At 45.9% G+C, this 10,796-nt stretch overlaps 4 protein-coding genes across 4 annotated transcripts; 3 read left to right on the forward strand and 1 right to left on the reverse strand.

Moving 5' to 3' along the window:
* Window positions 1–271: 271 nt before the first annotated feature.
* I203_102137 (cytochrome c peroxidase, mitochondrial) lies at window positions 272–2,159 on the forward strand (the record flags this gene model as incomplete). The annotated part of the gene is made up of 9 exons (XM_019146641.1): window positions 272–385; window positions 473–725; window positions 871–1,010; window positions 1,127–1,356; window positions 1,501–1,562; window positions 1,629–1,728; window positions 1,793–1,846; window positions 1,917–2,000; window positions 2,072–2,159. 9 exons carry the CDS (start codon window positions 272–274, stop codon window positions 2,157–2,159), a joined length of 1,125 nt encoding a protein of 374 aa, XP_019004174.1.
* A 706-nt stretch (window positions 2,160–2,865) lies between these two features.
* On the forward strand, window positions 2,866–5,704 carry I203_102138 (aconitate hydratase, mitochondrial; the record flags this gene model as incomplete). Its single annotated transcript, XM_019146642.1, has 5 exons — window positions 2,866–3,059; window positions 3,305–3,413; window positions 3,487–3,516; window positions 3,609–3,814; window positions 3,871–5,704. 5 exons carry the CDS (start codon window positions 2,866–2,868, stop codon window positions 5,702–5,704), a joined length of 2,373 nt encoding a protein of 790 aa, XP_019004175.1.
* A 792-nt stretch (window positions 5,705–6,496) lies between these two features.
* On the reverse strand, window positions 6,497–6,766 carry I203_102139 (uncharacterized protein; the record flags this gene model as incomplete). Its single annotated transcript, XM_019146643.1, has 2 exons — window positions 6,497–6,678; window positions 6,745–6,766. 2 exons carry the CDS (start codon window positions 6,764–6,766, stop codon window positions 6,497–6,499), a joined length of 204 nt encoding a protein of 67 aa, XP_019004176.1.
* Window positions 6,767–7,663: 897 nt separating this feature from the next.
* On the forward strand, window positions 7,664–8,971 carry I203_102140 (uncharacterized protein; the record flags this gene model as incomplete). Its single annotated transcript, XM_019146644.1, has 3 exons — window positions 7,664–8,018; window positions 8,157–8,596; window positions 8,717–8,971. The coding sequence occupies 3 exons, from the start codon at window positions 7,664–7,666 to the stop codon at window positions 8,969–8,971; spliced, it is 1,050 nt and encodes a 349-aa protein (XP_019004177.1).
* Between the last annotated feature and the right edge of the window lie 1,825 nt (window positions 8,972–10,796).

Below are 10,796 nucleotides of genomic sequence, written 5' to 3' on the forward strand. Positions count from 1 at the left end.
TCACAAAGTGAGTTTAGCCTAAACTACTAGGAGTGGGAATGGGGAGGGGGAAGGGGTTTCCGTAATGACGGTGTACCATGAGGGAGCGGTGTAACTCAAGTAATCGTTGATCAGGTGACACGATCACTTGATTACATGATTACATGATTCCCACTCTATACCCAATCAGATTAAGCCCATTTCCTACTCCATCGTCTCTCCTCTTGGTTGTCTATACCAATATCTAACTTGATCATCTTTACAATTATTTCAGCCCGTAGCCTAAATCGACATGTCATTCCGAACACCCCTCCTCAGAACAGCCTGCGCCAGAAGGGCAGGCCAATCCGTCCAACTTAGAAGTCCAGTGGTGAGAAGGAGATTCGCGTCCGGTGGTCCAGAGGTTGTAAGTGTATTTTCGTTTCACATATCCATCCGTATGATATGATACGATGCATATGCTGACCAGACTAATGGGTATTGTTATATATAGTCCCCTCCTCCACCTCCACGATCATCCTCTGTACCTTACCTCCTTGCAGGTGTGGGTCTCGCCGCGGCAGGTGCAGCCTACCTGTTCTACGGGACTGACGGTACACCTAGAGAAACTGCCAAAGAACTTGAATCGTCAGCTAGAGGAGCTGCTGCTGCCGCCGAGGGTAAATTGGGTTTGAGACATAGTCAAAAGGATTATCAAAAGGTTTATGATAGGATTGCGGAGACTTTGGATAAAGAGGGTTATGATGGTGGGTTATTGTTATCTGTGTCTGTTTTTCAATATTTCCGTTCTCGATCAATCGATGATCTCTCTTTGAGTATCATACCATACTTTCATTACAATGTTACCGTACTGGTAAATTGTTGATAGCTAATCCTTATCGTATACTATAGACGGATCTCTCGCTCCTGTTCTTATCAGATTAGCATGGCATTCATCGGGAACATACAACAAGGAAGATAATTCGGGTGGATCCAACTATGCCACTATGAGATTCAAACCTGAAGCTGAACACGGAGCCAACAACGGATTGGTACGTTCTTAGAGGTTTTTTGCTTCATTCCATTTCTCCTTCGTGGTCTTTCGCTGTTTTCACAGATGAGGCATGGTGTGCTGACCTCAGGATGGTTATCCGTGTATCGTGTATAGGGCGTTGCAAGAGATCACATGCAAAAGATCAAAGATGAATTCCCATGGATATCCTATGGTGATTTATGGACTCTCGGAGGAGTAGCTGCCGTCCAAGAATCAGGTGGTCCGACCATCCCTTGGAGACCTGGTAGAATCGATGGTTTTGAACATAATGTAACCCCCGATGGTCGATTACCTGATGCTGCTCAGGCTCAAGATCATTTGAGATTCATCTTTTACAGAATGGGGTGAGTAGATGGATGACCGATCCTCCCTCGATATCCCAACCGTTACATCATCCCTTTTCCTGTCTCAACAGACGTTTTTGGTTCTAGCTACAAATCTGAAGAAGTCACTCACCAATTTCTTGCTTACCCAATTCCCGATAATAGCTTCAACGACCAGGAAATTGTCGCTCTTTCGGGTGCACATGCCATGGGTAGATGTCATACCGGTAAGTACATACTCTTACTGTTTTTTTCCCCTCCAACCCGAAACTGATTCTTGATGTCTGATTTAGACCGATCCGGTTTCGAAGGTCCATGGACTTTCTCACCTGTCACTTTCTCAAACCAATACTTCACTTTACTCGAAGATGAACCTTGGCAATGGAGAAAATGGTTAGTTTTCGCTCTATAGCATAATTAGAAACAATGTTAATATCATTGACTTTCTGATTTGTAGGAAAGGTCCAGCTCAATATGAAGACAAGAAGACCAAATCACTTATGATGCTTCCGTGAGTCATCAAAACCTTCCAACCTATCTCATCCACTATAAGACTGACTCACGCGTCTCTCTCCACTCAGCACCGACATGGCCCTCGTAAAGGACAAGTCATTCAAGAAATTCGTGGACATCTATGCTAAGGACGAAGATGCTTTCTTCAAGGAGTGAGTTGTGACTTTCGCGTACCATTATCTCATTTAAACCGGTCATACTGATTGACCCCCGCCTCGCTCAGCTTCTCCAAGGCTTTCGCTAAGCTCCTCGAACTTGGTGTCCCTACTGCTCAATTCGCTGGTGAACCTTGGAAGATGGGTAGCGAATAATTCTTCTGTTCATATATTCGAGATCAATACAAGTCCAGTGAGAATTGGCCAGGGGATATTGGCGTAGAGTGTTGTCGATAATTTTCCATTCTTGATTTCAATCGTTTTCGTTTCACTGTTTCATCAGAAGTAAATAAAATATGCAAGTGTGTATCTTTGAATGGCAGCCATCATATGATGAGTGTCTAGTCCGAAATTCGGGTCTTGTCATCGTCCCATCTCATCACATCTCATCAGCAGACCATCATGAGCTGTGCGACATCGCATCTGCCTCCAGCCAAGAGAACAAGTGAACAAAACATCGGCTATACACGACCTTGTAAAACCGAAGGTCGCGTGATAACGCACCATGACGTGTTAATCATTTGATCCCGGCTTTGGTCGGATTATTGCGGTTATATGACGTGTGAATGAATTGGCCTATGAGAATTCAAGGATTACTGCTGTTTTGCAGTGTTACATCCAGTTCACTGCAGTTTTGGTTGCTCCTCCTTGGAGTGGACAATATCACCGTATAAACTCTCTCTTTGTTAACGTGTCCTTCTCTTTCTCTCTTTCTCTTTCATCCAATCCGACTAACCATTCAAAAGAGTTATTCCTCACGTATAGCAATTCATCTGACCTAGAGGTGGTCGATCATTGTTCATATACTCTTCATCCAATTCCTCTTATAACCTTTTAAACCTTTTGACATACGCCCACCAAAATGTCCTCATCAAGATTCTTGGTCAAGGGGGCTCAGTCCCTCTCGTCATCATCTAGATCATCAATGTTGACTAGATCCATGGCTACTCTTCAATCTTCTATCGGTGACAAGCAAGTACCCATGTCCAACCTCGAGAAGGGCAAGTTCGTAAACTACGCTAGAATCGAGAGCAATTTACAAGTTGTCAGACAACGGTGAGCATTTCCCTCGTTCATTCTTTTCTGCGTATTGCATGTATACCTATCCTTGTGAGACACCATATAATGGGCAGAGGCGACGAGGCGAAGCGAAGAGAAGAGGAGATGGGCGGTGGCAAGATTTGGACAAGATGACAGAAATACCAATTCTCATTCGTCAATCTCACCGGCTCCACTCCCTTACCGGCCTCCGTCTCCACTTATTCCCACATGATATATACTGACTGATATCGATGAAACAGACTCAACCGACCCCTTACCCTCGCCGAAAAGATCGTCTACGGTCACTTGGATAACCCCCACGAACAAGATATCGAGCGAGGTGTATCTTACCTTAAGCTTAGACCTGACGTGAGTTGTATTTCCCCGTATATCCCGCTGGATCAGTCGCTGATTGTCTCCTCCCAATTTCCCATGATTATAGCGAGTTGCTTGTCAAGATGCTACCGCTCAAGTGAGTCATCCTCTTCCGGCAATTTCTCCCGTGCTACGTCATTTGTTGGATCACATTGACTGACCTGTCTGTGCTCTTCTTTTCGCCCTTAGATGGCTATTCTCCAATTCATGTCTGCCGGTCTCCCTCAAACAGCCGTACCAACCTCTGTACACTGTGATCACTTGATTCAAGCTCAAGTTGGTGGTCCCAAAGATTTGGCCCGAGCTATCGACATCAACAAGGAAGTTTACGACTTCTTGGCTACTGCTTGTGCCAAATACGGTATCGGTTTCTGGAAGCCTGGTTCCGGTATTATGTGAGTACTCCCCTTTCCGATTTATTAAATCGTGTCTGATTGCATCATTTTTACAGCCACCAAATCATCCTCGAAAACTACGCTCTCCCAGGTCTCATGATGATCGGTACCGACTCTCACACTCCTAACGCTGGTGGTCTCGGTATGGTCGCTTGTGGTGTTGGTGGTGCCGATGCTGTCGATGTCATGGCTGGTATCCCTTGGGAACTTAAAGCTCCTAAGGTTATCGGTGTCTACCTTGACGGTAAGATGAGCGGATGGACCACTCCTAAAGATATCATCCTCAAAGTAGCTGGTATCCTCACCGTCAAGGGTGGTACCGGTGCCATCATCGAATACCACGGTCCTGGTGTTGAATCTCTCTCTTGTACCGGTATGGCCACCATCTGTAACATGGGTGCTGAAATCGGTGCCACCACCTCCCTCTTCCCTTACAACAAGCGAATGGCTTCTTACCTCCAAGCTACTGGCCGATCTCAACAAGCCGCTTACGCTCAAGAGTTCAACCACAACTTGCAACCCGATGAAGGATCCGAGTACGACCGAAGAATCGAGATCAACCTTTCCGAACTTGAACCCCATATCAACGGTCCCTTCACCCCTGATCTTGCCACTCCCATCTCCAAATTTGCCGAGGAAGTCAAGAAGAACAACTGGCCAGAGGAGCTCAAGGTCGGTCTTATCGGTTCATGTACCAACTCTTCATACGAAGACATGTCTCGATCAGCCCACATCGCTAAGGAAGCTGCCGACCACGGTCTCAAGGCCAAATCCATCTTCACCATCACTCCTGGTTCCGAACAAGTCCGAGCTACCATTGCTCGAGATGGTTTCGTTGACACTTTCGAAAACGTCGGTGGTGTTGTCCTTGCCAACGCTTGTGGTCCTTGTATCGGTCAATGGGATCGACAAGATGTTAAGAAGGGTGAAGTCAACTCTATCATCTCTTCTTACAACCGAAACTTCACTGGCCGAAATGATGCCAACCCTGCCACTCACGCTTTCGTCGCTTCCCCTGATCTCGTCACTGCCATGACTTTCGCCGGTTCCCTCTCCTTCAACCCCTTGACCGACTCTCTCAAGGGTGCTGACGGTAAAGAATTCAAGTTCTCTGACCCAGCTGGTCACGAACTCCCTGCTAAAGGTTACGACCCCGGAGAAAACACTTTTCAAGCTCCTCCTGAGGATGGTGCTTCCGTTAACGTCGCTGTTTCCCCCACTTCCGACCGACTCCAACTCCTCAAACCTTTCAAGGCTTGGGACGGAAAGGATATTGTCGACGCTCCCGTTCTCATCAAGGCCAAAGGAAAATGTACCACCGATCACATCTCTGCCGGTGGACCTTGGTTGAAATACCGAGGGCATTTGGAGAACATCTCTCAGAACTGTTTGATCGGAGCCATCAACGCCGATAACGGAAAGGCCAACGAGGTTTTGAACCAGGAGACCGGTGAATACGGAGCTGTCCCAACTGTCGGAGCTTACTACCGAGACCGAGACATTCCTTGGGTTGTTGTAGGAGATGAGAACTACGGTGAAGGATCATCTAGAGAACACGCCGCTTTGGAACCTCGATTCTTGGGTGGACGAGCTGTCATCTGTCGATCATTCGCTCGTATCCACGAGACCAACTTGAAGAAACAAGGTATGCTCCCATTATGGTTCAAGAACCCTGCCGATTACGAAAAGATCTCTGGATCCGATAAATTGTCGATCGTTGGATTGAACGAGTTCAAGCCTGGACAAGATATCAAAGTTGAGATCACCCACAAGAACGGTTCCAAAGATTCATTCTTGACCACCTCATCCATCAACGAAGGTCAATGGGAATGGTTCAAGGCTGGTTCAGCTCTTAACAAGATGGCTGCTGCTGCCGCTGCGAGACAATAAAAAATTGAATAGATCTGTTTCTATTCGATTTTAGTTGTTTTCTCTTCCGGTACTTTGTGTTTTTTGAATCCCAATTGTTCAATTTAGTTTAGCATGATATCATCAATTTATCTTCAATAAGCATCTCTTCCGTTTTCGTTTCGATTTGTCTCTTCCCCTTTTGCTTTCTGTTTGGTTTTGGAAGAAGTTTTTGATTTTCGAGGCTGAATAAAATACAAATCGATATCTTATTTAATGTGATGCCAATGAAAAATATGATTCAAAATTTGGTTCATACGCTGCAGCTTGTGACTGCATGAGTTAACAAAGTCGTTCGGTTTTGGTCAAAGATAAAACATGTTTGGGAGAGAGATACGGGAGAAGAAATGAAAGTAAGAAGTTACAGGGGAAGGACGTGGGAAAAAGGGGGATGAGAGAAAGAGGGGAAGGGTGATGGGAGAAGAGGGGGAAGGGGGAATAGCGCCCTAAGATTCGAGTTGTAGATAAAGATTGACGCCAGGCCAAAACTCAGTAGCAGAACAGAGGCATCTAATCCTATATTGGCATAATTTTGATTCGGTCATTATTTGAGATTGTTTTTGAAGCAAGAAATACATATTGACATTGATGCATATAGTGTTAGTCTCATACTTTGGACATGTGGAGAAACGTCCAGTATGAAATCAAGTCCACTGAACTCCGAATACTGTGCATGTTGCCCAAAAACATGTGCTTAGTACCCCTTTCCACAACGTACAATACTGAATGAGGTGATGCACTCACGTTCGCTCAACGTACACATGATACAGTACACTATTTCTTGCCTTTACCTTTCTTCTCATTCTCCTCATCCATCTTGGCTAGTGCACTGACGATAGCAAGTGCTTCATCGTTCTGATCCATCTCCCATGGTTTCAGGCCGTGACTAATGCAGAAATTGGTCCAGCCGCCATAAGATTTGACGATCGCCCTTTCGGCGGGTTGGAGGTGTGGTTCTGCGTCACAATCAGACTGCTTATCAGCTTATCGTAAAACAAGGAAAGAGGATTTGGGCAACTCACGAAGTGCGTCACTCGATGGCATTTTTCTCGATATAGATTGGGTAGAGAATTCAATGTACAGTGTAATGATCGATGAGAGACGAGCAATGGATGGAACAGTCAGATAACAATGATACCTTGGATGTTGTTATTGGTGTATCAGCGTTGTGCCGCGTCCATCCATGTTCAGGAATCTCTCAACGCCTGGGCCGCAGAGGATTCGAGGTGTGAGGTGCGAGGTCCGTGTGCCGTGTGCCGTGTGCCGTGTGCCGTGTGGTGCTACTCGTACACGTTCAGGACCCAGCCTCCTTCTCTAGACAACCATCAGTTCTGTCCCATTTTCACTCTCAATAAAAACATCGTGAAAGAGGTAGGCTTCCTTCGGGTCACACAGATCATATGCGACATGACGGTTCCGGCTCTTGCTGACTGATGGTTGAGCATGGCGATGTCATCTATCCCCGATTGATCAGTATAATATAAGAGAAATGGGTCATTGTCTAATAGAAGAGTGATCAATATGAAGATGCACAAGAAGTGGATCAGTCACCTGCGGTGGGGCATCTTGACTGATTAATCTGGAATCGCCCAATGTCGAAATTCCTCGATATGGCGACCCAAGCGTGAGACATGGTACTTCCGCTGCATTGACCTTGCAGGATTTCGCTGAATTGGTCTGCCCCTATGAGCGTCAGGATCTCAAAGAGACGATACGATACAATCATTGATTTGTTAAGTTGACATGAAACGAGGGTTCACCATAACTTACCTGAATTCACGGAGTCGTGACTAATCTCCGAAATGGAACTTTGTTATTTTGATGTAAAAAGTTGAAAATCAGCTTGGCCACTGCCATCGTTCATATTCGACCATTGCAATCATATCTGCACTCTGCTCAGTCCTATATCAAATCCGGAACTACTCCAGCCGTCGAAGAAAGATGTCAACGACATTGACGAAGAAACAGCAGAAGCTAGCTGCATTCAGAAACAAGCAGAAAGCCAAGAAGTCAGGTGCGGGAGCGAAAGACGTCGATCAGCCGGATGTACCGGAACAAGATCTGATGGATGATGATGAAGATGCGGCCGAGGATGCTGTGGTAGTATCACAACCTAGTGAGAAGGAGAAAGCGAAGGATAAAGTTGATGAAGGAGTGGCAGTGGAAGACGAAGAGGAAGAGCCCAAGAAAGTAGATAAGGGAAAAAAGAAGAAAACCGCCTGGGATGATGAAGAGGAGGATGGTGAAAAGAAGAGGACTAAGAAAGATGTGAAGCAGAGGTTCATCCTTTTTGTTGGTGAGTACTTCAATCAGTCATTCCGATTGATTGCACATTCCCTTTGACCTGATCACCCCACCAAGACCGCGACTCAACATCAACCTTCGTCTCTGCTTCGTGGACAATGCTAATGAAATCAATTGTTTCACCACTCAGGTAATCTCAGTTTCAAAACCACCAAAGAAGAGATCCAAGAACACTTCGCTCCCACCCTCGGATCGACCCCCTCAGTCAGATTACTCACTACGAAACCCACTCCTCAAAATCCTAAACCGAAATCTCGTGGAATAGCATTCTTGGAACTACCCACATCGGCTGCTATGCAATTAGCTTTGAAGTTGCATCACTCGAATTTGAAGGGCAGGACGATCAACGTGGAGTTGACTGCTGGTGGAGGCGGACAGAGCGAGAGTAGGAAGAGGAAGATTGAAGAGAGGAATAATCGAGTGGGGGCCCAAAGGGAGAGGAAAGCTGAGAAGGAGCAGGAAGAAGCTGGAGAAGGAGTCGAGGGAGAGGAGCAAGGTGATGGAGGAGAAGAGAAGAAGGATGGTAAGACTAAGACTAGGGGAGGTAGAAGGGTCAAATCAAAGACCAAGGTGAGTTGAGTTAGACATTACCATTTGATCTTGCAGATATATCTTCCCCGTCAGCGTTATAAGACCCGTATCTCTTCAAACCACCCCTGCGGAATATGTCATGCTAACTTACCTTGATAGCCCACCGACGGATCCGCTCCTCCTGCCAAAAAGCCTCGTTCAGATCCCTCTGACCCCAACGCACCCCTATCGGGCTGGGCATCGCGACAAGCAGGTACAGTCTCCGCTTCACCATCTTTCAACTCCTCCAGACCACCTCGAAGAGATTTCAACAATAATAATCGGAGACATCAGAATGGTGGTGGTGCGGCAGGAGGTAAATTCCAGAAGAAGAAATGGACTCCTACAGGTGCTAATGCCCAACCTGTTGGGTAAATGTGCTCGATGGGCTAACGCCGAAGACCATCATACCTTCTCGATGATAATTGCCTTCTAGCTTGTCTAAAGCATTTCATGTCGTATCAGTCATTACCTCTTCGGATCTCATCATTGGATGGTCGCTTTTTGCAATCGATAGAATTGTATGTACAATATTATGCATGTTTTACATTACCACAACCACATTTCTTTCTCCTTTTTCAACCATTTATCCGTGATATATTGTATTCACGATCAACGAGAACACATAACCTCCAGTCTTTCTGTCTCCCTTCTCTTGGTTGTTCAACAACGGTAGGTACGACTCTTCAGCGAACAACAAACATCATCACAGATCGTTATATTCGTTACTTTATTCTTGCCGATCAATGTCATGAACAATACCGGACCAGTCAGGCCAAATGAATAGAATCGCGACTTCATTCGAATTGTCGTTCGGTAGAATGATGATTCAACTATCAAGCATGACTTTCCTTGGAGCACTGAATGATCGTAACTTACAATATCAGCTTTTAGGCTACCGACGGTACTTATACTGGACCGCCAAAAAGTCACAGATAGAACTTACCAAAGAACAAATTTTGTTCTTAGTCTTAGTCTGACATTTACATTTCGTACATTCGCATTTATGATCATCCGCATAAGTCCCATTACCTTGCATGTTGACTGGCGCAGCACCAATCCCTTCGACGGCAGAACCGTGTCGGTGGCCCGAGGTGAGGGGTTCAGTCAAACACATCTTGTCTGTCAAGGTTGTTTAGTTGATAGGTCTAGGTTGAGGTGGAGTATTAAGTTGAATGGGTTGTAATGGCTTTGGACCCCAGGTTGAGAAGGATGTCACTGCGTATTCGATAGGTGGTGTAGATGGTGGAGATGGACAGGGATAAGGTGGAGGGGGAGGGGCAGGATGATTATCTGGAGTAGTCAAAGACGTATTGAAGAATCAGAGGTCAAGCGTATCGATCTACTTGCGAGGTGGCAAGGGAGGTGGACTTTGTGGCTGAGCTTGAGGGTTTGGTCTAGGAGGTAAAGGCGGTGGTTGAGGTTGGGGATTGGAAGATTTCCTAGGTGGTAAAGGTGGTGGTTGCTGTTGTTGTGGCTGCTGTTGTCTGAAAGGGTTGTTCGACACTTTGTCTGAGTACCTTTACGTCAAGCTCAGTTGGGAAGGGTAGGGAAACCTGGTGGTGGAGCAAGTGGATGAACAGACCAAGCTGGGATGATCACCGGTGGATTGGGGTTGGGATGAGTTTGAGGTCGGAATTGGGATTGAGGAGTAGAACCCGTTTTAGTGTTGGGTTGAGGTTGATTTTTCGTATTGGTGTTTTGGGACGAAATGATGACTGGTCTTATGTTACCTGAGATTATTCGGTTCTTTGTTTGTTTGCTGGTGGACCAGTGTTCGGGCTGGGTTTCGAGTCAGGAGCAGGGTTGGATGGTCTGGGTGGGGGTGTAGGAGATTTGGGTTGAGGTTGAGGTGTAGGACGTTGTGGTTGTGGAGATGCGGTGGAATTAGAGTTGGAGCTAGACACTTTGACAAGGACGGATAGTTCTGTTCAACTGAAGATGATGATTTATTTGTGATATTGGTTGAAGTAGATTGTTGGATGAAGAATAAGAGGGAAAGAGAGAAGAGATAACGCAGAACTGTTGGAGTTTATATATCTGTCTTGATCTTATCACTCCAAGTAAGAGCAACGTCGTCTTTTCCTTCTTTCCTTGTTCTCCCGATCTCAAGTCGATTGAGATGACGTCCAGGTGAGATACCAGAAGCGATCAAAAGTTCGATCAAAGAAGTTTGACAGTCTTCTTCCCCAATGTCGTG

This window comes from Kwoniella mangroviensis, assembly GCF_000507465.2.
Source record: "Kwoniella mangroviensis CBS 8507 chromosome 1 map unlocalized Ctg01, whole genome shotgun sequence".
NCBI lineage: Eukaryota > Fungi > Basidiomycota > Tremellomycetes > Tremellales > Cryptococcaceae > Kwoniella > Kwoniella mangrovensis.